The sequence below is a fragment of a genome, unplaced genomic scaffold, assembly GCF_019419815.1.
Source record: "Pyrus x bretschneideri cultivar Hongxiangsu unplaced genomic scaffold, Pyrus_bretschneideri_v1 Contig6, whole genome shotgun sequence".
Classification (NCBI taxonomy): domain Eukaryota; kingdom Viridiplantae; phylum Streptophyta; class Magnoliopsida; order Rosales; family Rosaceae; genus Pyrus; species Pyrus x bretschneideri.
The window spans coordinates 1,792,085-1,816,982 of NW_025999798.1; the positions used below are offsets into that span (position 1 = coordinate 1,792,085).

The 24,898-nt window shown below is 38.0% G+C and overlaps 7 protein-coding genes across 9 annotated transcripts; 4 read left to right on the forward strand and 3 right to left on the reverse strand.

Annotated features, from left to right (window-relative positions):
* Positions 1–424: 424 nt before the first annotated feature.
* On the forward strand, positions 425–2,394 carry LOC103947191 (methyltransferase FGSG_00040). Its single transcript, XM_009358043.3, has one exon. It carries the CDS (start codon positions 648–650, stop codon positions 2,274–2,276), a length of 1,629 nt encoding a protein of 542 aa, XP_009356318.2. The 5' UTR covers positions 425–647; the 3' UTR covers positions 2,277–2,394.
* A 706-nt stretch (positions 2,395–3,100) lies between these two features.
* On the reverse strand, positions 3,101–6,557 carry LOC103947192 (exocyst complex component SEC15A). 2 transcript variants are annotated; one of them, XM_009358044.3, is made up of 2 exons: positions 6,278–6,557; positions 3,101–5,646 (listed from the first exon to the last, which is right to left on the reverse strand). In XM_009358044.3, the coding sequence occupies exon 2, from the start codon at positions 5,640–5,642 to the stop codon at positions 3,273–3,275; it is 2,370 nt and encodes a 789-aa protein (XP_009356319.2). In that variant the 5' UTR covers positions 5,643–5,646; positions 6,278–6,557; the 3' UTR covers positions 3,101–3,272. The 2 variants fall into 2 exon arrangements, with proteins under 2 accessions (XP_009356319.2, XP_048428353.1); XM_048572396.1 differs by having other exon boundaries at positions 6,273–6,557.
* Positions 6,558–11,858: 5,301 nt separating this feature from the next.
* LOC125471303 (NAC domain-containing protein 2-like) lies at positions 11,859–13,346 on the forward strand. The gene is made up of 3 exons (XM_048571571.1): positions 11,859–12,155; positions 12,437–12,720; positions 12,820–13,346. Exons 1-3 carry the CDS (start codon positions 11,990–11,992, stop codon positions 13,207–13,209), a joined length of 840 nt encoding a protein of 279 aa, XP_048427528.1. The 5' UTR covers positions 11,859–11,989; the 3' UTR covers positions 13,210–13,346.
* A 2,603-nt stretch (positions 13,347–15,949) lies between these two features.
* On the forward strand, positions 15,950–18,041 carry LOC125471670 (cytochrome P450 704B1). 2 transcript variants are annotated; one of them, XM_048572367.1, is made up of 6 exons: positions 15,950–16,323; positions 16,424–16,639; positions 16,742–17,038; positions 17,116–17,502; positions 17,571–17,771; positions 17,857–18,041. In XM_048572367.1, the coding sequence occupies exons 1-6, from the start codon at positions 16,006–16,008 to the stop codon at positions 18,031–18,033; spliced, it is 1,596 nt and encodes a 531-aa protein (XP_048428324.1). In that variant the 5' UTR covers positions 15,950–16,005; the 3' UTR covers positions 18,034–18,041. The 2 variants fall into 2 exon arrangements, with proteins under 2 accessions (XP_048428324.1, XP_048428323.1); XM_048572366.1 differs by having other exon boundaries at positions 16,424–17,038.
* A 71-nt stretch (positions 18,042–18,112) lies between these two features.
* LOC125471671 (2-hydroxy-palmitic acid dioxygenase mpo1-like) lies at positions 18,113–19,482 on the reverse strand. Its single transcript, XM_048572368.1, has 4 exons — positions 19,008–19,482; positions 18,687–18,749; positions 18,523–18,594; positions 18,113–18,432 (listed from the first exon to the last, which is right to left on the reverse strand). The coding sequence occupies exons 1-4, from the start codon at positions 19,353–19,355 to the stop codon at positions 18,316–18,318; spliced, it is 600 nt and encodes a 199-aa protein (XP_048428325.1). The 5' UTR covers positions 19,356–19,482; the 3' UTR covers positions 18,113–18,315.
* Positions 19,483–20,280: 798 nt separating this feature from the next.
* LOC125471329 (photosynthetic NDH subunit of lumenal location 2, chloroplastic-like) lies at positions 20,281–21,247 on the forward strand. Its single transcript, XM_048571643.1, has 2 exons — positions 20,281–20,856; positions 20,950–21,247. The coding sequence occupies exons 1-2, from the start codon at positions 20,347–20,349 to the stop codon at positions 21,046–21,048; spliced, it is 609 nt and encodes a 202-aa protein (XP_048427600.1). The 5' UTR covers positions 20,281–20,346; the 3' UTR covers positions 21,049–21,247.
* A 505-nt stretch (positions 21,248–21,752) lies between these two features.
* On the reverse strand, positions 21,753–24,238 carry LOC125471330 (casparian strip membrane protein 1-like). The gene is made up of 4 exons (XM_048571644.1): positions 23,529–24,238; positions 22,640–23,153; positions 22,418–22,541; positions 21,753–22,128 (listed from the first exon to the last, which is right to left on the reverse strand). Exons 2-4 carry the CDS (start codon positions 22,864–22,866, stop codon positions 21,913–21,915), a joined length of 567 nt encoding a protein of 188 aa, XP_048427601.1. The 5' UTR covers positions 22,867–23,153; positions 23,529–24,238; the 3' UTR covers positions 21,753–21,912.
* Between the last annotated feature and the right edge of the window lie 660 nt (positions 24,239–24,898).

The window sequence follows — 24,898 nt, forward strand, 5'->3', positions numbered from 1 at the left end:
CACCAATAATTTTTCGTTTGAGATCAAACATTTTTGCATGTGGTCCAACATCCTAAGGGATAGGGTGTTGCGTTTCCACCTATGCATCTTAGATTCGAAACTACCCCTCCACTAAATTTTTGTAACAGTTTCAAACCCTCCCCTTACCTTTAGTAATAAATTAAAGTCACTAACTTAGTATTACGGTCTAGTAACATTCCTCTGCACTTATAAGTGAGATATCTTAAGTTCAAGTCTCGCCAAATGCGAATTTGAACAACATTATTGTTAATATTTTAGTTTAGATAATATCGCTTTTCAAAAAAAAACAAAACAATTTTTTTTTTTTGCATATGGTTCAATATTTTAGTAGATAGGATGTTGAATATCTTGTATCCCGAGTTCAAAACTCTTATTTCCCCCATACTAGTTTCCAATCCTTTCCTCACCTTAATAATAATAAAAGTTTCCGTTTGCAATCTTAACGACGTTCTGCTTTTTTTGCTGGCTATATTTTACGACCTCGTCAAGACCGACATATCCGTTTAACGTTACAAAAAATGCAGAATAAAAAAAGGCAATGTGACCGTTACATAATCCCAAATTCAAAAACTACATCGAAACGAAACCCTCACCCAAAAAAAAAAAAAGAACCGAAATTCAGATAGATGAGAGAAGAAGCTCAACAGCAGGATCAACTGGCAATGGCGACAGCAGAAGAGCAACTGCAGCAGCTCCGGTCCAAAGCCACGGAGCTCCTCCTCCGAGAAGAATGGCAGGAGTCCGTACAAGCATACTCTCACTTCATCACCCTCTGCCAATCCCACATCTCAAATTTCCCTCAAAACCCCGACCCCGATCATCTGCCCAAGCTCCGAAAATCCCTCTGCCTTGCCCTCTCCAACCGGGCCGAAGCGCGATCCAGGCTCCGAGATTTCGCTGAAGCATTGAGGGATTGCGATCGGGCATTGGAAATCGAGAGGGCCCATTTCAAGACTCTTGTCTGCAAAGGCAAGATCTTGCTGAATCTGAACAGGTATTCCATGGCGCTGGACTACTTTCGAACAGCTCAGCTCGACCCGCAGGCTAACGGGAGCTCTGTGGACCTCGATGGGTACTTGCAGAAGTCCAAGAAGCTCGAGCTGATGTCGAGAACTGGAGCCTTTGATCTCTCTGAATGGGTTGTTAACGGGTTTCGTGGGAAGCCTCTGGAACCGGCTGAGTACATTGGTGCAGTGCAGATCAAGAAATCGGAGATTAGAGGGCGTGGACTGTTTGTGACGAAGAACATTGACGCCGGAACTTTGGTGCTGGTCACGAAAGCGGTTGCTACAGAGAGAGGAATTTTTCCTGGTCAAGATTTGGATGAGAATACACAATTGGTCATGTGGAAGAACTTCACTGAAAAAGTGATGCATTCCGTGGCTAAATGTTCGAGAATCCGCAATTTGATTAGTACATTGTCGAGTGGGGAAGATGAGGATGAGCTTGAGGTCCCTGAGATCAATCGCTTTAAGCCCGAGGCGGAGCACAATGGCGGCTACCATAATGAGAATGAGCATGATGCGAGCAGGATGTTGAGCATATTGGATGTCAATTCACTTGTTGAGGATGCAATTTCTTCCAAGGTTTTGGGGAAGAACAACGATTACTACGGTGTTGGGCTGTGGGTGCTGGCTTCATTCATCAACCATTCATGTGTTCCGAATGCAAGACGTATGCATATAGGAGATTATGTAATGGTTCATGCTTCTAGAGATGTCAAGGCCGGGGAGGAGATAACATTTGCATATTTTGATGTGCTTTCGTCGTTGGAAAAGCGCAACGAAGGTAGCAAGACATGGGGTTTTAGATGTAACTGCAAGAGGTGCAAGTTTGAGGAGAAACTGTATTCTAGAGAAGACTTGAGAGAGATTGAGATGGGTCTCGAAAGAGGGATGGATGCCGGCGCAGCAGTTTACAAGCTGGAGGAAGGCATGAGGAGGTGGATGGTGAAGGAAAGGGAGAAAGGGTACTTGAGAGCATCGTTTTGGGAAGCATGCTCTCAGGCTTATGACTCAGAGAAGTCGGCAAAGGGGTGGGCAAGACGCATACCGCCAATAGAGACGGTGGTTGATAGCGTTGTGGAAGCGGTGGGAAGTGACGAGAGGGTGCTGAAGATGGTGGCGGAGAAGTTGAAGAGACGTGGTGGAGGAATGGTGGAAATGGAGAGAGCTATGAAGTTGGGAAGAGGGGTGTATGGGAAAGTAGTGAAAAAGCAAGCAATGAAGACTCTTCTTGGTTTAGGCATTCTTTAATTAAAGCTATTAACTAATAGCCTAAATTTTCAATCTTTATATTTTCTTGTATTAGCAAATAATCCACTGATGATCTGATTTCTTGTTCAACCAATGCAATTTTTTTATTTTTCAACAAGTCGATATTTGAACTACTCCAATTTGGGAGCAGATGACGACATTTTCGTCAATGGCGCGTGGCTTGAAGCTAATATACTAGAAAATAGCTTTGGAATTGCTTTTACAGCAAATAAACACCCCGGAAAACCAGATCGAATTGTAGATCAGGAGATCAGTTTCTTCTTCTTCTTCTTCTTCTTCTCCTCCTCCTTCTCCTCTGGTCTTTCATCATCAATCCTGTTCTGGCTCGAAAAATTGCATGAAACCAGGGATACAGCCCGAAGCCGAAGAAAGCTTTGCAGAATATGTAGCAACAAGAAAACAGACTCCTAATGATTGCCAAGTCATAAAGGTCATGCTAACATCCATCAAAACTACCTCCAACAGAAGAAAGAATTCCAGAAATTACCTTCCAGACAGGCGTAAAGCAGCTAGCAACCCAGCAAATTACGCACAGCAGAGCAGCCAAGGAGCCAGCTTTCGCATCCAGACAGGCGTAAAACACCAAATAGACTAAAGCCAACAAGAGGCCAACGTTGAAATTCATAACAACATGGTCTCCCAACACTGAAAACCCGAAATGCAGCATCTTCCGCAATCAATAACATTTATGCATGACAAAGAGCTCTAGTTCATAATGCACCTACAAACAAATTGGATATATTTCTTATACTATGGGAACGTAGAAGCATCGTTCTAATGTAAAACGAAACAAAACTTTCAAATAACTGGAACAAGTGAACGTTATTATACGAACATAACTTGGCAAGAAATATTAGAAAAATCCCATTCATTCTAAACAGAAACAAAAGAGAGCACTGGGAAAAATTATATTAATAATCAATGAAAAAGAAATCTCTTTGTTCTAATGCAGAATGGAGAAAGGTTTATCAAGCCTCAGTTGAAGTCCTTCAATCTTTTCTTAAGCGTATCAATTGATTTCTTACGAGCACTTTGCTTGGTATTCCTGTTTGAAAGGCTCCCAAAAATACCATCAGCAGAATCCTTGAATTTCTCGCAGATACTAGCCACCTTTTTATAATCCAAAGCATTGTAGTTTTTCTCCCTTATCACGGGATTCATGAAGTTCTCTGGCTGACTGCTTGACAAAAGGTTTATCAGTTGTCGTGCTTCTATCAAGCAACCTCTAAAACTACCTTCTTTGTAAATTTCGCTCAAGCCGGTACTGTGAAACCTCTCGTCTGCAAAATTCTCCAACATCTTCAAATCGTAGTTGATACCCATAACTGCATTAGCATTGAACCTCTTGACGCTATCACTTAGAAAAGTCGACACTATAGTGTTAGAAATGTGTTCGAGAGCCCCACTTCCGACCTTGTATAAAGCATCCAAAGGTAAAATTTGTTGTGCTGTCGACATAAGAGTGTCGAGGTAAATAACAACTTCATTTATACACTCATTTCCATTCTGTGGCATTTCCTCCATAGTCCAATTGATATTCTCTGTAAGTGCCATGAACTCATCCAACTTAGTGTTTACAAACTTCAGCAAAGCAAGATAAGCTTCATCCCTTGAAGTCTTTAGAACCACCTTAGCAGTTAAACTAGCTTGAGGCCTCTCAACTGAACGGATTGGGATCCGACATAGTTGGGCTGCATGACGAAGAAAATAGTCACAAGCTCTTTCAAGTACCGATATGTTTGCAGCAATCTGCATCGCTTGAGAGACACCAATGTTACCGCTTTGAATTGTATTAAGTATCACCTCATTTAACACATCAATCAAGAGTTTGTCCAGATACTTCCTCACAACATCATAATAATTAGTATGTGCCCCATGAGACAAGTAATCAACAGACCCTTTGATGAATGATCTGACAATTCGGCAGGTATCAGGTACTGCAGAGGAGAATGGTGCAATATATGGAAAAGCCGGTATTATATCTGATGTCTGGAGATTGAATGACAGGACATTACTTTCGTAGTCAGTGTCCTTTTTCAAGACCATCTGCTCATAGGTATCATTGGCAATAACATTTGCGATTTGTTTCCGACACTCTTCTGAAAGAAGCTCGTGGTATTTCTTTCGGCTCTTGTCAAGCGTCTCAAGAAGTGGTCCCACTTCATATCCATATTGTCTAAGAGTAGAGCCAAGAAGAGTCACATAATCCTTTACCAAAAGAAGATGGGTTGCAGAATTCATAAGGGAGAATTGTTCCTCTACCAGAGATTTCATTTTCGCTAAAGCTGTGTCCCACATTGTTTCAACTTGCTCGGCTAACAGCAGGCCCCCAGCAGTCCTCAATACACGATCCTCCACTATGAAGTATCCAGCAATTTGAGCCAAAAAAGTTTGGTAGGATTCAACAAAAGGCTGTGCTGAAGAGATCTGCAAGTCCGAATTAAGCTGCAACAATCGATTTCTGTAGTAATATTCCCAAAACTGCTCTTGGATTCCAAGGCAACTTTGGATGTGATATGCCCTGTATAGAGGAGTCAAATCAACCTTCAAAATAGATTCTTCAACAATCTCTTCAACATCTAAAGTATATGCGAAATCTCCCAGCCCCGAAATATTCTGCTCCTCAACTACCCTTTGGAGTTCGAGAATTTCCTCAGCCTTCTGACGGGCAGATGCAGCATGGCCTATTGCGGTTTGTCCAATATCCTTTGCAGAACTCCTTATGTGAACCAGCCATTCATTGAATTGACTGGTTACTTTCTTCTCAATGTGCAATTTAATGATCGGAATTCTCTTCTCTATGACCATTCTTAGTGTCCTAACAGGAATATTCTGCAAGTAATTTTTCTCAATCAAATCCAAAGTCTTCAATGCCGGGTAAAACTGGCCTTCGGAAATGTGTTTATTAAACTTAACACAGAGCTCCAACACCTGTACACAGTTCTTGGACATTTTGATAGCTTCCGTCACATTCTTTTTTATTGAATAAGATTCAAGAAGCTCCTCGAGTTTAATCAGCAAAGCGCTCCCGACCTCTTGCAACTTGAAATTATCACTAGAGAGCTGGCCTTTGAGCTCTTCGGCGTCAACCAACACACCACGAAGCTCATCAACTGCAAGAATGAATTCCTCATAATGAGTCTTGCAGAGCTCCTCAATTTCGACTTCCTTCTTTTTTACAACATGCTTGAGCTGGTGGAGGAGTGATTCTGGCCTCCCCATCTCAAATGCATGCCGGACAATAGGACCGAGGTCATCTCCATTCCCAATCAATGTAGCAAGAACCAAGTCCTCACCAGTATCCCCATTCTCTGTAGGAATTCTTCTCCTCGCTTTTGACTCCATTATTCTGAAAGAAACAACAAAAAACAAACAAAACACTTTTAAATCAAATTACACACAACGAGAACAAAATTAACTAAAAATTTAAGCTGAACAAAACACACAAGCAAATTTATACCTTACTCATCCTAATTAAAACAGAACATAATCATTTCTCATAACCTAATACATACATATCCATAACAGATTAAGGGGATTACAATGCACATTCTTAGAAAAAATCCAGGTGGGTTGCCCGAAGAAGACGAAAATATTTGCCTATAACCCAATTAACCCTAATTAAGTTACCCATTTACTGCTCAGAAAAATAATCAGCAAAAAAGGAGAATTTGGGGGCGAAATGCACCTGAAAAAACAACAAAAAAAATCAATAAAAATGGAAACTTTTTCTTTTAATATGTTAGAGGAGCATTCTAAATCATACTAATATCGGCATTATTCACGCCTTCACAGCCTAAAAATGGTGGAAAATTGAAACATCAGTAAGAGAAAGCAAGATAAAAACAACCCAGAAAAGGAAACAAACCAAGAATTCAATCGATCAATTCAGAAAACAGAAGGAAAAAACATAGAACAAAAAACCCAGATGTATTTTCGACAAAATGTGAAAGCTTTGATTTTTAAAAGGGATACCTTACAGAGAGAAGCTGTTTATTTTCTTCTTCCTCCAAATCTAACGAGAAAATGCGATTATTCCAATGGAATTATTTGAAAAAAAAAAAACGAAAAGCCTTTACTTTTCCTGTTTCTGTTGTTTATTTTCTGTGTTTTCCATTTCGAAATGGATTATGCTTTTCTGCGTGCAATTATTCGAGCTGGGAATTTGGCATTCCGCAACAAAGTTTTTAACTTTTTTCATCTTTTTGCGATGCTGCCTATGCGAGTGAGGCGGAGGCCGGTGTCTTTCGTCCATGGAGATTTTCGCGCACTCGGTTTCTTATTGGCGAGTGAAGGAGAAGACGGGCCCACCCTTTCTGGGTCCCACTCCCATTTGAACAACCTCAATTCTCTGCTGGGTTCAAATGTTTATTTTACCCTTACACAAAAGTCAAAAAGATGAACAAGTACTACAATGTCATTTGACCGTTTCCATGCAGGTACTACATTTCCTCGTAGCAATATTTCCGTGAATCATTTTTTTCATTCCGTTTAGAAATGCTTTTAAAATGATTAAAAATATTTTTCTTAAAATTAATTTTAGGTTTCAAAAGCATTTTAAGTACTTTTTTAAAGAAGAATCAGATATGTGCTTCTTGCAAAAAAGATCTTCAAATGTTTTTCCAAGATCCACTTCGATTATTACTAAAGATTGACTTTAAAAACATTTTGACTAAAAACGTTTTCAGTCAACTTAAAAGCACTCTCCACACAAATAATTAAAAAGTATACACTACAACGTGAGATTCTGTATTTGAACTCTCCTCCTTTTATATGACTTTTCTTGAAAAAAGTTTGCTCTATTTTTTCATATGATCGTCTAATGATAATAACGTAAGTGATCTTAAAACCAACAATTAAAAATGAAACACTGATCTAAGAAGTGGTTCCAGACTAATCTGAAATCTTGGTCCCATGATCCTGACTTGGGTTGTTAATGCACACCCATATGCGTAAGTGTATTACAAAAGTGCACAAATGGGTGCAAGTGTAACAAGTCAAGAGAATAGTTCAACGATTGGCTTAGTGATTGTGTTCCGCTAAGGAATAAGGAGGTTTCATGCTGAAGAACAAGTCTCATATCGAAAAACTTCACAAGATAAGTTATAATTTATATTGAATAGTTTCACTTGTAATTGCATTGATGCCTTTTGCGATAACACATGGCGGGATGTCGGGTTATGCAACTAGTACAATTAGTAGAGCACTGGCCCAAGTGCTTCGCAAAAACATTTATATTATGGGATCGGCGTGAGCGCACTTTATCTATTCTCTAAGTCGGTGACTCCTCTTGTCTTGTTTTATTACAAAATGCTTAACATAATCTTAAAAGTTTTGGATAAACCTATATCCCAAAGTTTATGGAGCTTAATTATGCTTATGGCTAGATTACAAAATGGATGTGACATGGTTCGTCAAAAGTCATTAGCCACCAACCAAAGAAAACTAATGAGAGACCAATAGTTTATTCAAGTTTTAGTTGCATATGCCATCCACAAGCCATGGCTTAATTACCTCGTCAAACCCAACACCCACAACACACGTGTTTAGTATATTATCAATATACTAAAATTCAGTTCAAAAACCAATGTTCACCAGCAGTAAATGACGAAAATGGACCTCAACAAACTGCACGCCCCTGTTGTTTCTCCTCCTTGGCACAGTAAAATGACGCATTTGTCCATGTTGGCCATAAGTCCATCGTCATCCAAGCATCTGCTTCGATTACGACCTGGTTTGGTACTGAGGTGATTCTGAAAAAAGCTGGTATCAAAAAAAGCTGGGAGCTGTTTTTGTGTTTGGTAAACATTCAGCTTCAGTTTTTTTCACAGTTTTTGGTGAAAAAAGCCAAAAACAAGAAACTATAAAACCCAGCTTTGAAAAATTGGCTTTTTTTCACATCTGTTTTACATAAAAGTTTACCAAACACTATAATACTATTTTTTTTTCAAAAGCACTTTTACAAAAAAGTTTACCAAACACTCTGCTGCTTTATTTCACAGCCGCTTATTCTCACAGCACAGCAGAATCAGCTTTTTTTCAAAGCACAACAATACCAAACCAGCCCTACGTCTTCTCGATTTTTACTTCTGTTTCTACTTCTTTCTCACACAAATCTCTGCTTATGTTACTCTTGCACTTGTCTTTTGTCGCTCCCAAATCTAAGTTTCTTTCTCTAACAGAATGTATATTATATATTTATATGTACATATCATTACCTGATTTACTTTATTTAAGTTAATTACGAACGAGCTCTTGCTATATGTTGACAATGTCTCGCGATGAAATCATCATCCCATCCACGCTAATAATTCTTAGATTGTAAAAACTTGATACAGCGTTACGTTTTTATAATGATAGTTACAAATCTCACATCGATAAATTGACAAAATAAATGGCAATATATAATACCTATTTTTATTCTCAATACTACTTATTATACCTTTTGAATAATTGGAGTTACACATGCCTCGTCCATCATTATCCTCTAATATTATCAATACAAAAAATATACATAGAGGATTATGATGCCAACTAATCACGATTATGATTAATAAGTTTTCATTAGTCATTATTTTACTCATAATAATACAATCCACCTGGCACCTACTACCCCCTCCCCTTGCATGCTTAATGGAAACGAGCCAAAATAGACTATTTAATTTATCTCGTTGAAATGCTCATGAGATTAGCTCAAAACATTCCTGCCACGTGGTCAGTTTAACGTTAATCTTGAGGAGTGAGGATCCTTGCCGAATCATTCGGAAATCTTCCAATTATATTCGTTCATCCTATATCGTACGATCAGTTTTTGTCAAGTACTGTTTATATTTAATTTTAAATAAAAAAATTACAATGATTTTTGACCGCACGATGTACGATGAACGGATATGATTAGATGATCTATCGAGGATCCTCCTGGAATCTTAAGAAACCAAACGTGCCGTTCACGTGACATTTAAAAATTCTTATGTATGTTCAAGAAAATTGAAGCAATGTTCTTTCAACTTTAATCCAATTGAAGTAATAGGCTCAACTAAAAATTTGTGATCGTTGGTCCCTTAACTTATCAAAACGTACAAATATGATCATTTTTGTCAAATCCGTTATAACTTCCGTAGAAATGAGTCACGTATCATGCATGCAAGGCTAAATGAAGGAGCAATATGGGAAACTAAATGATAAAAATTGAAGAAATAGTCCTTCAACTTTAACTTAATTTGAGCAATGATCCATCAGCTTTAAAACAATTCTACCGATGGTACTTCCAACATCTCTTAATTTGACGGATGTTCTAACGAAATTAACAAAAAAACCTATAACTACACATTTTTATGAATCAAAAGAACACTAATCGCGGATTTAAAATTGGAGTCATAGCCACAATTTTCATTTAGATGCTTAGTGACTCCGAAATAGTATATCTTTATAATATCTGAAGTAGAATACTCGAGAAAGTGTCGTCAAAAATGAGAATTTTTTCATCCGATCCGAAGACTGAAAACCAAAAAAATGTGGGAGAAGTAAAAAAAGGGGTGTGTGGATATCACATCCTTTTTTTTATTGTAATCGGAATACGAGTGGTATACCACGTGTTTTTATAGAAGTGATAAATTTTTTTATTTTTTAAGTTATTAACTTTTTAACACATATATCGTATTATTTATATAATAATATATGATGTATTACTTTATGTACCGATCACACTGAATAATATCTAGTCAAAAATAAACGAATCAAAGGGCAAATGTGCATCCATGGTCCCCACTGACGACATGCAAGATAAGCACCACAAGTAAACCCGCCTACAATTCTACCCTAGTGCTTATCCTTTTATACCCTTTTGAGAATGGACACGCGTCAGCTCACTAAACGGGAAAGATAGCTACCTCAGCCTACCTTGTAGACTAAGCTCCGGCAATTACTCGGGTGGGAATAACCTCCTTACTCGCTCTCTACCTAATTTTCTCTTTTTTTTTTTTTTTAATCAAACAAGAGATTTGTTAAACGAGATGTTAAATTATGAGTTAGCAGAATTCGAATTTACACTGTAATACAAGAACAATACTACTCTTTAACACTGTGATAAAAAGTCACTTGCATCTCTACCTAATTTTCTCAATTATCTATTTTCCACAGCATTGGGATTTAGTGGAAGCTGAATAATGTTGAATTAATTAAAAATTAAATTTGATTGTTTTGTATTGCAAGTGTAGTCAATCACGTATGTATTAATAATAAATTATTGTTTTAATCACATGTCAATTGTAAGATAATTTTGATTGATTTTTCGTATACGTAAAAAATTACTGTTATAGTGTTTGTTCAAACGTTGTAAATGATCGTACCAAATATGTGAATTGATGTACACGTCAATAACATTTTATTAAAAACTGTTTATGTAAATTTGACTTATTATTCTAAACATATATTATTGTATGCTGAACTCAATTAGTATGCTTTAAATAGTTACTAAATTATATTTACCAAGTCACCATACACTTACGTTAACGTATACTTACTAGAGTTTTACTTAATTACTTGACTTATTATTTGTTTCGTTCACACAGAAGAAGAAGAAGACAAATAAAAAAGAGTGTTGAGTAGGTTTTAGTCATCACTAGAAAACAAATTGAGTTGTAGGAAGCAAATTAAGGGATCGAGATCATAGATTTCTTGAGAAAAATTCTTACGAAGTTTTGTCTTAGCATCTATAACGGCTTCCGATTTAGGCGGACGAAATATTCAATGTTTTTAGGTGTACAAATTGGTATAATTCAAAGATTCTAATTTCATTTTGTTCCATTCAAAGATTCTAATTATTTGACCATTTACTACCTAAGAAAATACTTTTCCTTTTACCAACGCGATATTAATCTTTAACTTAATATGTGAAGGAGAGATGCGAAATTGATTACACATACGAGTAACGCATCTGTTTTAACTAATATAACTACACAAGCATCTGATTGTTTACGAAAATGATTTCTCCATATTCGTTTTATTAGGTTTAAGATGATAGTAGACTATAGTCAATATACTATAAAAAAATTTGGAAAAAAATATATATACTATAAATTTTCTCTTGAAAATTTTCACACCATTTATCAAAAGTACTAGCAACTTCCCTCTTTTGGATATATATAGGACGAAAGAGTTACGAGAAATCTTTCAATATGCTCTAAATATAATGCGACACATAACATATTATCATAAATTTAGTAGTGGAAAGTTTTCTTTCCAGTGTTTCTCAAATTGCATAATTATATGCAGTATAACACTATTGGTTCAGTCACGCTGAAAAAAAATCTCTTGACCATTACAAAGAATAATCCCAATAGAATAATGCTATCCGGATAAAGTTTGTGACAAGTGCAAGGAACCTTGGACAAAAGCCAAATTATTGGACAGCTTGGTTTACTTGCACGAGTACGCTTTCCACATTCCATTCCTAGGCAGCCAAAGTCAAATGATTAACCAATCAGAGCCACGGGACGCAGACAAAACGACAAACACAATCAACCATAAAAGGAGCAACCCTCTCCGTTCAAACATTTCAAACGCCTTCATTTCCTTTCTACTCCTGTAACCCTAGAGCCTCATCCACCAGCAGCTTTGTCTTTGCGTCTTCGTGTCTTTGTCTTTTTTTTTTTCTTTTTTTTTTTGATTATTTTTCTGAGGGAGGTCCAAAAATGGAGGCAAAACGAAGCTCCGACCTTCCTCCTGGTTTTAGATTCCACCCAACTGATGAGGAGCTCATCGTTTTTTACCTAAAAAACCAAGCCTCCTCAAGGCCCTGCCCTGTGTCCATCATCCCAGAGGTTGATATTTACAAGTTTGACCCGTGGGAGTTGCCTGGTTAGTATCGTAATTTAGACGTCCAAAGCGGAGAAGGACTTACCTACACGCTCGGGATGTCACTATGACAGTGATGTCACCATGACAATATCTTAGCCCAATCGTGCGCACTGCATGCGAGAAAAGTTATATCATAGTTATATCGTGCGCGATTGGCTTAAGATACCATTGCAGTGACATCCCAAGCCTAGGCGAGTTTCTCTCGGCCAAAGGGGCCTTAAGAGAACTTGCTTACCCTGATTTTTTATTGATCGTAACTTGGTATTGTTTATGATGTTCAGAGAAGGCAGAGTTTGGAGAGAGCGAATGGTACTTCTTCACCCCGAGAGACCGAAAGTACCCGAACGGGGTGCGCCCGAATCGGGCAACCGTATCGGGTTACTGGAAAGCCACGGGAACAGACAAGGCGATTTACAGCGAGTCCAAGTACGTGGGGGTGAAGAAAGCTCTTGTGTTTTACCAGGGCAGGCCGCCAAAGGGGGTCAAGTCGGACTGGATTATGCACGAGTATCGCTTAAGCGACTCGCGAAAACAACAAGCCAACAAGCACCTCGGGTCCATGAGAGTAAGCCACTTTGTCATCGTTCAGTCAGGCATTTTAGCAAACACTTGACTGTAGACTGACAATCGCTTTGTATTTCGCTTTGTATTTGTTGAATTTTAGCTGGATGATTGGGTCCTCTGCAGGATCTACAAAAAAAAGCATCTGGGCAAAGCTTATCTGGATCAAAAAGTGGAAGAAGATCAAAAAATTGAGATGAAAACACCAGAAACGGCGAAAGCCAACGAGGAACAAGTGATGTTGAAATTTCCACGGGCCTGTTCGATAACTAGCTTACTGGACATGGACTACTTGGGCCCGATCTCCCAACTTTTTAGTGACAATAATTCTGGATACGATTTTCAGAACAGCATGGCCGGCGCAGGAGCCGGCCAGGCTCAAATGTTTCAGTTCGGGGAAACGCAGAATTACCAAAACACGATGGACTCCGGTAAATTCCAAGTGACGGCTCAGAATAGCGTTTTTGACCACCAACCGTGGTTTGGACCGTAATTAAACAATGAAAATCTGGGTGTTTTAGATGGGAAATTAAGGTGGTAAAAAGAATGTTGTAATAAAATGGTGGGTTGTGAGAGGAGTTGAATTATTTTAAACAAATTGTGAAATGGATTTGAGCTGTTTAATTTGAATTCTTACAAAGAAGATGATTTTGGGTAATTTTAAGGGAACTTTAACGAAAAGCTCCAGGAACTGTTTACTTTAATGAAAAATCACATATTTACACTAAAAAATCAATCACAGTACTATTCATTTTATCATTTATTTTATCCTTATCGTTAAAACTCAAAGGTTTCCTTAATTTTAATTTTTACCCATATTCTAAAGGAGCACCATTTATTTACATCATAAGTAATAAGTATAATTAAGATAGAAATTGACTTATTATATTGAAACCCCACATTTGTTGAATACATCTCACATACTTAATACACCCCCATTTGCTTTTTTAATTTAAACTTATCTTAATACACCCCCATTTACTTTCCTATAATATCCTCACACCCTACACTCTCACCATATAACTTACATTTTCTACATACATCCCACATTTGCTTTTTTAATTTAAACTTGTCTTAATACACCCCATTTACTTTCCTATAATATCCTCACACCATACACTTTGACCATATAACTTACATTTTCAACATACACCCCACATTCTTCAAATTTTGAGTGTAAATACATAAGGTCATCCAAAAGTGCCTTCGGTGTAAAGCTGAAGCTGGCGTGATTTCGATTTTTTTTAAAAAAAATTTTCTATTGGAATGGTGCCAACAATTGTTTGATTATTTGCATGTGTTTATCCCTTCATGTTTCTCTATCCCTTCCATGGAAAGCGGTGGAAGGCTGTGGGTATTTCGTACCAGTAGATGAGGAAGATGATTTTCGCAACAGTGGATGAGGAAGATAAAAATAAATAAATAAATATGGTAGCTATAGAAGTGTAGAGCTTTATATACAGTAGGAGCAGTGGCATTGGGCAATGGGGATTAAATAAATATTAGGGTTGATGATGATGATTCCTCTTATTTTCATTTGATTGAATCATGGGAATGGATTTAGTTATTGAATCATTGAATTAGAGGAAGAGATTAGATTGTTATGCTACTTTTAAAATCAAGGGATATTTGCGATCTAATGTGGCTAAGGTTTATTAGATGTGTGATTCTCATCATCAATCATATTTGTTTTTAATGGATATCATTCATAACGCATTTATATGCATGTCAATGTCGTTGAAATCACTAAAACAATGAAAATACGAAGTCTTACCTCATGTAAAGTTTTTGAAACGTTGATTTCACGTTTCATTCATCAAGAATAATTTTTTCAATTAACATGTTTGTAGTTTCATTAATTATATAGTGGAGGATGAGAGTAGTTTTGAGAGTTGAAGAAGATAAATAAACTTGGGATATACATGTGAAAAGTAATTTGGATTTTTTTTTTTAACCTTATAAGGTGGAAATTGTCATTAGATATTATGTATGTAAGTCATTTAATATTAAATTTTAATGAGATGTGTATTTAACATATTATGGGGTGCTAATAGAAAAAAAATCTAGAAATTAAGTATAATAATGATGGACAACAAACTCAAATCCTTTCACATATGAGAAATGCTGAGGAGACTCTTTCAAAGTGGAGCTCTTCATAAACTCTCTGTCACCTCAAAGTTTAACAGCAGTTTCCGTTATGTCATATTGTCAATATTATCGATTCGGTCCATAATTCAATTTTACAATTGTTGATAGCAAAACGATATATCCATTATTTTTTTTGTCTCTCACACACATTCAGGTTTCATTTTCACTATATATTTTTTTATTAATTTATTCAATTTAATAGTAAAAAAATAAAGAAAAATGTGTAAACTTTTTTATATATGTAAGCCACATACTAAACGCACGTTAACACACCCCGATTTGAATTATTTACTTAAATACTCAGATCAAAACATATTGATCGACATCTGAAAAGTAACAAAGCTATAAAATAATAGAAATAGGGAAAAGTACGAGTAAATTACAACTTGAATAATTAAAGTAAGAGTGGGTATCCGAGTGAGGTTGAAATTGTGGTTCATGATTTGTGGGGAGTTTGTGGTAGGGAAAGCAATGTGATTTGAGCACGTCTTCTCTCCGCTGCAGATCGAGGCTATGATGGCAAGGGGAGGGTGCAACTTTTGAGGTGGAAAGGGGTCTCCAAAATTTCTTTTTAGTGCGATTCTCTCCGAATCGTTTCAGCATTACATGATAATTCTACAGTTCTACTAATATCTCTGCAGTCGGACATATTGTGGAAGACACCAAGGTTCTGCTAAATGAGGTCACTAGAGCTTCATTTGCCCATACGCGCTGCCAAGCTAATGGTATCGCTTATCGTCTAGCTCAGCTTGCTCTCCAAATTTATGGTGTTGGGGCTTGGTTTGTTGAACCTCCCATGAGACACGGTTTAGTTTTAACACAAAATACTACTTGATCAGTTTGAGATACTGTAATAGTCGCGTTTGAGAAAAGATCTCTTCTTTCTCACCTCAAGCCATGAATTTTTGCGAGCCTTTATAATAATTAAAAATCATGGTCGGAAAGAATTAGGTTAAGGGCACAAAAGAGGTGAAACTGAGCATGTAAAGATTGTTAACAAAGCCGTAGCTAATTTCTCACTAATCCCCAAGTCCCAACCACTTAACTAGCTAATTAGCTATTTAAATCTTTAACTACTTCACTATAAAATCAACCCCCAAGCATTTCAACATTGCCCTCTGTGTGTGAGGCATCTGATCAAATGGAAGATCAAGAAAGTAACATTTTATTAGCTTTTTCTTCACAAGATGGAGTTTTCATGGTACTCTGCATGGTTTTGTCGTGGATATTCATCCACAGATGGAGCCAGAGGAACAAAAAAGGCCCCAAAACATGGCCTCTCGTCGGAGCAGCGATCGAACAGTTCACCAACTACGACAGAATGCACGATTGGCTCGTCAAGTACCTCTCGGAGTCAAACTCTGTCGTCGTCCCAATGCCATTCACAACTTACACTTACATTGCAGATCCTGCGAATGTAGAACATGTCCTCAAGACCAACTTTGCAAACTACCCTAAGGTGATATTTCTTCGGCGCCGTTACTAATTGTGTTGATTTGGTTGGTTCTTGTTTTTGTTTAATTTTGTGTTGATCTCCGGCGCGTTTTGTTAATTTTAAGGGTGAAGTGTATCGTTCGTACATGGAAGTACTGCTCGGAGATGGGATCTTCAATGTGGATGGAGAGCTTTGGAGGAAACAGAGAAAGACTGCAAGCTTTGAATTTGCGTCCAAGAATTTGAGGGATTTCAGCACTGTGGTTTTCAGAGATTACAGTCTCAAGCTCCATTCGATTCTCAGCCGAGCGTCTTTTCAAGGCCAACAAGTCGATATGCAGGTGGAAACACCTTCGTTACAGCGTCCGCATTGTTGTCGTCTTGATAGAGATGGTTTTACTTCGTTGGACGGTATCAGAAATGAATATATGTTCTTTGTGCAGGAACTGCTGATGAGGATGACTTTGGACTCCATCTGCAAGGTGGGATTTGGGGTGGAAATTGGAACTCTGGCTCCCAATCTGCCGGACAATCACTTTGCCAAGGCCTTTGACACTGCAAACATCATCGTGACGCTTCGATTTATCGATCCTCTGTGGAGAATAAAGAGATACTTGAATGTGGGATCAGAAGCTTTACTTGACAAGAGCATTAAAACCATTGATGATTTTACATACTCTGTTATTAGAAGAAGGAAAGCAGAGATCAAAGAAACTCAGCAGAGTTCTGAAAACAACAAGGTAACACAAAACGTTACTTTTTGTTTGCAGCATGAAGAAAACAGATTCATAATCCGATTAACCTAATTTGTGATCAGATGAAGCATGATTTACTGTCGAGATTCATCGAGTTAGGCAAAGACTCGGAAAGCGATTTAACTGACAAAAGCCTGAGAGACGTTGTTCTCAACTTTGTAATAGCCGGGCGGGACACAACAGCAACTACTCTCTCATGGGCCATATACATGGTAATGACTCACCCCCATGTAGCTGAGAAGCTCTATTCCGAGCTGAAAACTTTTGAAGAAGATCAGGCAAGAGAAGAGAAGGTTTCGTTGCACCCGTATGACACAGAGAACCTTGAATTATTCAATCGAAGAGTTGCGCAATTTGCAGGACTGCTGAGTTACGACTCGCTGGGGAAACTGTATTATTTGCATGCTGTTATTACAGAGACGCTTCGTCTGTACCCTGCAGTCCCTCAGGTGTGCATATTATCTAACTAAAACGTTGATGTCGATATTGTTGCTCTAAGTAATCTACACGGCTGCAGGATCCTAAGGGCATCTTGGAGGATGATGTTCTACCAGATGGAACCAAAGTCAAAGCAGGAGGAATGGTGACTTATGTTCCCTACTCGATGGGTAGAATGGAGTACAATTGGGGACCTGATGCAGCCTCGTTTAAGCCCGAGAGATGGCTCAAAGAGGGTTTCTTCCAAAATGCATCGCCGTTCAAGTTCACCGCATTTCAGGTTCGTTTACCCAGCAATCTTAGCCATATATTCATTCTAAAGTCCAGGTCATAAACATAAACACTCGATTACCTCTGATTTGCAGGCAGGACCAAGAATTTGCCTGGGGAAGGACTCTGCATACCTCCAAATGAAGATGGCCCTGGCCATTCTGTGCAGATTTTACACCTTCACTTTGGTCGCCGGGCATCCAGTTCAGTACCGGATGATGACAATTCTGTCAATGGCGCACGGCTTGAAGCTTACCATAGCCAGGCGCTAATCATCTGTGTCAAAGATAATTAAAAGCAGATTAAGAGTCTTATCATATATATCGAAGCTTTTTAGACACGCAACAGCCAAAAGGGAGAACTTAATTTTATTTGAATACATCATGTCGCAACTGACATAAATAGCTTCCCATTAAATGTCCTTCCCAAAAGTTCATGTGCTATATATATCTCAAAGCTTCCAAGTCACATGTTTACACTATATACCAGATAAAAACTTTCAAATTACTTTAACCACTCCCAGATATTACAGTGAAAGTAAATCCAATTACAGATTAGGATATCAGTTTCTTCTTCTTCTCTTGCCATTCACTGATTTCAGCATCAATCTTTGCCTGAACAATTGCTTGAAACCCGGGGTAGGGCTCGTAGCCGAAGAACATTTGCAGAGCCTGAAGCAACAAGAAAACACACAAATCATGATTATGCCAAATCAGAAAATTACCACAGAAATTAAAAAAAAAAAAAACCATCAAAATTACCTCCAACAGAACAAAGAAGGGAGCCATTATAAAGGCCTGTGCTAGATTGTCCAACAAAGCTGGTGCCCTTTTCTGCAGATTACATAACATTTCAAGAGTATAAATGCAACAAGAAAGATATGAAGTTACAAATAGAATTAGGAAAAATAAAAAAAATTTAATACCTCAAAGGCCCCATGGCCAATAAATTGTCCAGTCCAACACACAATCTGAGTCACAAGAACAACCTGAAAATTACTGAGGTCAAATTTACTGCTAAAGGAGCTATCAATTTATTGAATTCTAAAGAAAAATCTTCACAAAAAAAATTTCTAATTTCACAAAATAAACGAAACCATGATCAAATTTCTTGATAAAAAACTAAGAAAACTCCAAATTACTGAACTGCAAAGAAAAAAAAATTCAAAAAATAAGTACTAGTTCCACAAATAAACAAAACCAAGACCAAATATTTCATAAAAATTAATAACAACTCCAGAAATTACCTTCCAAGAGATGGAAAATCCGAGTAGGGTTCCAAGGAAACAGCTACCAACCCAACAAATTACACAGAGCAGAGCACCCAAGGAGCCAGCTTTTGCGTCCAAACAGATGTAGAACACCGAATAGATTATAGTCAACAGCAAGCCGATGTTGAAAGGAATAGCGACGTCGTTCCCAAACACCGAAACCGCAAAACCCAGCAGCGAGGGCGTGAAGTAGAAGATGAGCAGAAAGGTGAAAAGTATTGGCCAGACGAAGAGCATGTGAATCGCTATGTTGACTGGGTTGCTGTGGTAAGCTCCGTAGAAAGCAAAGTGCTTTTCGAGATCGAACAGGCCGGTCTTCCCCATTTGAAAATTTTCCCGAGAAAATTAGGACTTCTGTTGAGAATTTTCTCGGGAAAATTTTTATGGGTGAAGGGTGATGGCGATTTCTTTAGCTCGTTAAGAAGGAAAAGTAAGATGCTTTTTCGTATAACACAAAAAGGTTTGGGCTTTTGATGTTGTTAGATAAAATTGACCCGACCCGGCTATTCATTTGTAACATCATCTTAGGTTTGCGGTCACTTTTGTGTCACAGACGCGCAGTTACATCGTTGTCTGGTGGTTAGGGATCCGCTCATGATAATGTGTATTTACTTAAGGTTAAATCTTAGGTTCATGACATAACAATGATTTCATCAACTGAGTCTGTATAGTTGTGCGATCGTTATGCTAAAAAATTTCAGAATGTTATTTTCGTTTTTATTTTTTATTGATGTTCCACCCGATGAATTTAGAAATTGAATGAATTAAAAGATAATCAAAAGACAAAATAAAAAGAGAGTGCATAATAAAAAAGCAAGAGTGTGAAAGTCGTCACCAAACCTTTTCTTCTAATTTTGGTCGAATACTAAGAAGTTCAAGAGTACGGTTGACCGTGCCATCCCAATTCTACAACACAAAAATACATCTCACCATTCCCTGCATTCCAACCCTACCCTCTCCAATTTTTTATTGCGTGTTTTAACTAAACCATCACATGATTCAAGACGAGTATGCCTAAAACGAGGCCTGATACACAAAGTAACATAATACAAGTGGTTGAAATTTTTTTCAAAGATCCAATCACTTATTTTATTGTACTTCGTGTATCGGACTGTGCTAAAAAATCTCACCTAGTTTTGGCCTGTCTTTCGACCATATATAGCAAGATAATGAATGCCACGTGGCAAGAAGGTAAGGTCCATGTTGGATTAACGAGCAACACGGTCAGCCACAGAAACCTAGCCTGCAATCCACAAGTGAGTCCATCGCCATACTTTGATGAAAATTCGAACTTGTTCATATTTTCCCCAAAGCCATGGGCAGCTTCACGAACACCACCACATCCTTCCTCCAATTCCACATCGTCACCAAACCCCAAAATTTCCGTCACAAAATCTCACTGCCGGTAATCAGAGCATCCTTTCCAGGAGAAGAGCACGAACAAGAAAATAATGCCACGAGTCGAAGAAAAATTGTGACAACATTTTTGGTCACTACAATGGCACTTGGGGCACATCAACACGGGGTTGCCACACCGCTTGGACTAGCCGAAAATTGGGGCGTTCGTTCGTTTATAAGGGAACGTTTTTTCGAGCCTGGACTTTCGCCCGAAGATGCAGTGGCTAGGATTAGGCAGACTGCCGAAGGGCTACATAGCATGAGGGACATGTTGGAGGCCATGGCTTGGAGGTACGTCATATTTTACATTCGTCTAAAGTCTGCCTATCTTTCGCAAGACTTGAAAAATGCTGTGAATTTGGTGCCGGAAGCTCGCCGGAGTGAGTATGCTAAGACGGCCAATGAATTGGTGGATAACATGGCAGAGGTAATCTTCAATCGGTTTATCATCTTGCAATGTTGCCTACAAAAGTTTATCTTTCATCCGATTAATTACAATGTAATTACGTTTTTGCTGCAGCTTGATTATTATGTTCGAACGCCGAAGGTATATGAATCGTACTTGTACTACGAGAAGACATTGAAATCGATCGATGATTTGGTTGCACTATTGGCATAGTTCTAGTGGCTCGGGTTAATATTCTGAGTGGCTTGCATTAAAACCAAATATGTTTGGGTAAATAATAAATATAGAAGTGCATGAACTAATGCAATTTTCGTAGATTTGTGATTAGATTCATTTGGATTAGCTGTACAACTACATCATTGCAATTGAAAAAATAAATAAATCAAGATATTGCAGATTGTAAGATGCAAAACCGCTCCAAATTTATGATTTGTAAATGAAGAAGTGATCACTGACCAAATTTTTTTTTGAGATTAATAAAACTGTACATTCTAAATTTAACATGGTCACCAAAGTCAAAACTTAAGAACAGCCACCGCACAACCACCACCCGTAGCATACCGGCGACTCTACGTTATGGGTCATGTCTTGGAGAAACTCAGTCTGAATCCGGAGAATTATGTGGTTGTAGCACTTGTCGATTTGTCTTACAAATTGGCTTTCATCAAAGCAGGCCAAAACTCTATGAACACAAAGTCTCAGAGAGCGGTTTGGGTTGTGCCGCAGTTTGATGGACCATGTTAGCTTCGGATCAACGGATGATCTGGTTCCACTATTGGCCTAGTAGTAGGTGGGGTGACGTAATTAACCAAATATGTCTGGCTGTGTATGATTGATTAATCTTGCAGTTTTAGGAGATTTGTTTGTGCTTAAGATTCATTGCGGTGAGTGTTGGTTTTATTTAGCGCAAAAGAAAATTGTAATTAGATATCGTAAATATGGTTTAAAGTTTAATTAAATTTACACAAGATATATGTGATAATTACTAGAGCAAATCTTCCTATCACACACTTGCAAATTCATATTTGTATTCACACAAATAGATGGCATTCATCGCCAACAGTTGCTTACAGCACATCAACGTCGAGAAATTGCCGCGGATGACATGATGATTAGCAATACAAGTACAGTTATGGCGACGAAGGAGCCAATGAGAGACCCGGAAATGCGTTCACAGAAGCTGTTGAACTGCTGACAGAAAGCGAACCAGCTGGTGGAGGGGTTCCCGTAGTGCGCCAGGTACACTATGGCTGTAGCAGCTGAAGCTCCGGCAGTTACAAGTCCCATCATCACCTTCACAACATTTGAATTTACTTATTAACCAAAGTAGCATTTAAAATTTGACAAAAGTTAAATGTTTGAGCAAAATAATAAGCTTAGGCAGCTTAAAGACTAATTTGTTACGGAAAGTGATTTCAACATGTCATTTCTCTCCTCTTTACTCTTTTGTTTTTTTTTTTCTGTCCTTTAGATTGAATAAAAGCTGAATCAATGGACATAAATAAACCGAGGAGTACAGCAGGAGAAAGGCGACTGCAGAAATCACTTCCCTTTAGTTAGCAATGATTTCCACGTCTTTTACCATGTCGGAGATGATCAAGATGATCCTACTGTTTACTGCTGCAGTCCAGATGATATGGACAATAGATACAGGAAGGGAAAGCACAAGGTAGACGCATACGATAGAATTGGTAATCACAAAGAACCTGCATGTGATATGAACACATGCTCAAAGTTTGAGCATTTTATCTTCGGAAAAAAAGAAAATAGTACAATTATTTTCGCGAAAACGAAAGATTCTTACGTTAACGTGGGAAGATCCTTGTACCGAGCCCTGAAGCGAACTGACCGCGCAGTGAAGGGAAGTGTTTCCCTGCTAGTTCCCATAGCTATGGCACTGGCTAATGTTCCGAGGACTGCAACGACTCGAAGAGTAAAGTCTAGGACAGAGAGCAATTTCCTCACCTTGATTTTTGGGATCGGTTTCGATGCTTCCGTAGCCTCAACAACTGGTCCTCCTCCCGCCTTCATTTTTTTTTCTCCTCAGTTCTTTTCTTTGAAGCTGAGCTCTACAGTGGTTGGTTCCGATCTGGAGTGACAGGGGAAGGCAAGCTTTTGTACTAATGTGCATGTTGGAGTTCAATCCTATGTGTAAACCTCTGATAGGCTGCAATATATATTATTCTATCTTTACCCGCAGCACTTGCTGTGCATATATAATTCTGAACCATGAGGATGTTTCCAACCCTAGAAATTCTGGTGACGCGTCCAGGTAATAGAAAAATGGCCAATGAAGATTATGAAGTCATCTGGAAATTCTGTGGAGAATGTTGTCACTGTGTAAGTGGGTTTGGTGCTTGGGTTCCCAGCATGTTTTTTTTTTTTTTTTTTTTTTTTTTCCAGTGACAAAGCGGTTTTAACTATTCTTATTTTTTCGGAATAAGAGGTTACAACATTGAGTGTAACAAGACGGACACACTACCTTAATCAACTGATTTAACCAGATCTGAGGCGTGACAAATAAGTTCATATACAAACACAAAGAAATTGTTAAAATAATCAAAAAGTAAAAACCATGGCATCATTTGTCATAAAACACTCCAGCTAGTATATTTAATCAAAATTATGGTACTAATTAATAATTACAACCCCAGACCGAACGGGGATTAGTGAAACAGATTGCGAAAACTTACTTACTGTCATGGCATGTTGAATCTTGGCCTCTCCCCTCGCCATTTTTGTATATCATCATGGAGATCTAACATGTAAACATGAGACAGACATGTAGCCAGGGACAACTTGCCGGTAATCTCCTGTCAAAACACACCTACTTCTTCCTAAATGCCACTAATCCACGATGTAACGCTGGTGTTCGTAGCTAAACAAATCGTAACCTATGATCTGAACTAATTTTCTTTATCGTACGTTATACCCCGAAGGGCCAATTTTATTTGATGAACATATTATGTACCTGTAAATAACAGAAGAAGAAGAGAAGTTGGTTGCTTCCGGCAAGTCATCCTTGGCTGCAGCACACATTATTATCTCATGTTTGCATGCAAGACTTCAGATGAATATTCATAACTTGCAGTTGTCTGTGTGAATGGTTGGAAGAAGGAAAGAAAGGGAAATGTATATCTGTTGATGTCGAGCCAAATTATGCAAAGACGTAGTTACGGTTTTCTTTAGACAATTCGATATTCTAAACTGCTATGGTCGACAGTCATGAGATTGGTATTCTTTGCTCCATACTCTTACTTATAAGCAAAGCTTTTTCTTGGAAACAGAATCTTATCATCACTTGCCAAAAATCATGTCTGGATAATTAAGCCCATAAAGATTATGGGAAGCAATGCCTGTCGATCATCGGAAAAAGATGTTTTGCACATGATGGGTGTCTCTTTTGTGATGTAATGGCATATGGGGCAATGCATAGAATGATGAAAATGGTTATGGGGCGTGACACGGACTACCTAACTGGTAATTATAATCTCCTTTTCTTTTTCACCTTTGGGTACCTTGATGGAGTAGAAATTAATACCACCGACGTCCGATTTTAGGAGTAAGATTTTCTCCTCTTCTAATCTCACTCTCCTTCTCTTACCCATGATTAAACCATCAACTTGTGACTTCTTTATAGAGAAAGAAAGACAATGAAAAAAGTGTGAGAAGAGGAGACTTTCTCAAAGTGAAACTCTTCATGGATTCTTTGCCACCTCATAATTTAACATTAATTCCCGTAACAACGTTATTAAACAACACGAGATGACAGAATGTTCATGGAGAGTCTCATTTTTTAGAAAGTCTCTGAAGCGTTTTTCTTAATACCAAACATTGTTTTACCCTATAGAGTTTGAACTTCACCACTTCATTCCCTGTGCGCACTCAAATTTCAACCAAATGTATTTTGATTTATCGATATTTCTCTTCTCAAAAGACGTCCCGAGTTCAAACTCCTCCAGAGAAAAGTTAAAAATAAAAAAGAAAAATAAAAAAGCAGATATGGATTTGAGGCCGAGGTTGATGAAAATAAAGGCCCAAAGGGCACAGAATTGAACCCGGT

Excerpts from the sequence above, each read along its gene's own strand:
- LOC103947191 (XM_009358043.3), top strand. The coding sequence starts at position 648 with ATGAGAGAAGAAGCTCAACAGCAGGATCAACTGGCAATGGCGACAGCA.
- LOC103947192 (XM_009358044.3), bottom strand. The coding sequence starts at position 5,642 with ATGGAGTCAAAAGCGAGGAGAAGAATTCCTACAGAGAATGGGGATACT.
- LOC125471303 (XM_048571571.1), top strand. The coding sequence starts at position 11,990 with ATGGAGGCAAAACGAAGCTCCGACCTTCCTCCTGGTTTTAGATTCCAC. Across the intron at positions 12,156-12,436 it reads TGACCCGTGGGAGTTGCCTG|AGAAGGCAGAGTTTGGAGAG; the intron begins GTTAGTATCGTA and ends TATGATGTTCAG. Across the intron at positions 12,721-12,819 it reads AGCACCTCGGGTCCATGAGA|CTGGATGATTGGGTCCTCTG; the intron begins GTAAGCCACTTT and ends GTTGAATTTTAG.
- LOC125471670 (XM_048572366.1), top strand. The coding sequence starts at position 16,006 with ATGGAAGATCAAGAAAGTAACATTTTATTAGCTTTTTCTTCACAAGAT. Across the intron at positions 17,503-17,570 it reads TGTACCCTGCAGTCCCTCAG|GATCCTAAGGGCATCTTGGA; the intron begins GTGTGCATATTA and ends ACACGGCTGCAG. Across the intron at positions 17,772-17,856 it reads TCAAGTTCACCGCATTTCAG|GCAGGACCAAGAATTTGCCT; the intron begins GTTCGTTTACCC and ends TCTGATTTGCAG.
- LOC125471671 (XM_048572368.1), bottom strand. The coding sequence starts at position 19,355 with ATGGGGAAGACCGGCCTGTTCGATCTCGAAAAGCACTTTGCTTTCTAC. Across the intron at positions 18,750-19,007 it reads GATTTTCCATCTCTTGGAAG|GTTGTTCTTGTGACTCAGAT; the intron begins GTAATTTCTGGA and ends AGTAATTTTCAG. Across the intron at positions 18,433-18,522 it reads CCTTCTTTGTTCTGTTGGAG|GCTCTGCAAATGTTCTTCGG; the intron begins GTAATTTTGATG and ends TTGTTGCTTCAG.
- LOC125471329 (XM_048571643.1), top strand. The coding sequence starts at position 20,347 with ATGGGCAGCTTCACGAACACCACCACATCCTTCCTCCAATTCCACATC. Across the intron at positions 20,857-20,949 it reads TGGTGGATAACATGGCAGAG|CTTGATTATTATGTTCGAAC; the intron begins GTAATCTTCAAT and ends TTTTTGCTGCAG.
- LOC125471330 (XM_048571644.1), bottom strand. The coding sequence starts at position 22,866 with ATGAAGGCGGGAGGAGGACCAGTTGTTGAGGCTACGGAAGCATCGAAA. Across the intron at positions 22,542-22,639 it reads AAGGATCTTCCCACGTTAAC|GTTCTTTGTGATTACCAATT; the intron begins GTAAGAATCTTT and ends TATCACATGCAG. Across the intron at positions 22,129-22,417 it reads TCTTGATCATCTCCGACATG|GTGATGATGGGACTTGTAAC; the intron begins GTAAAAGACGTG and ends AATGTTGTGAAG.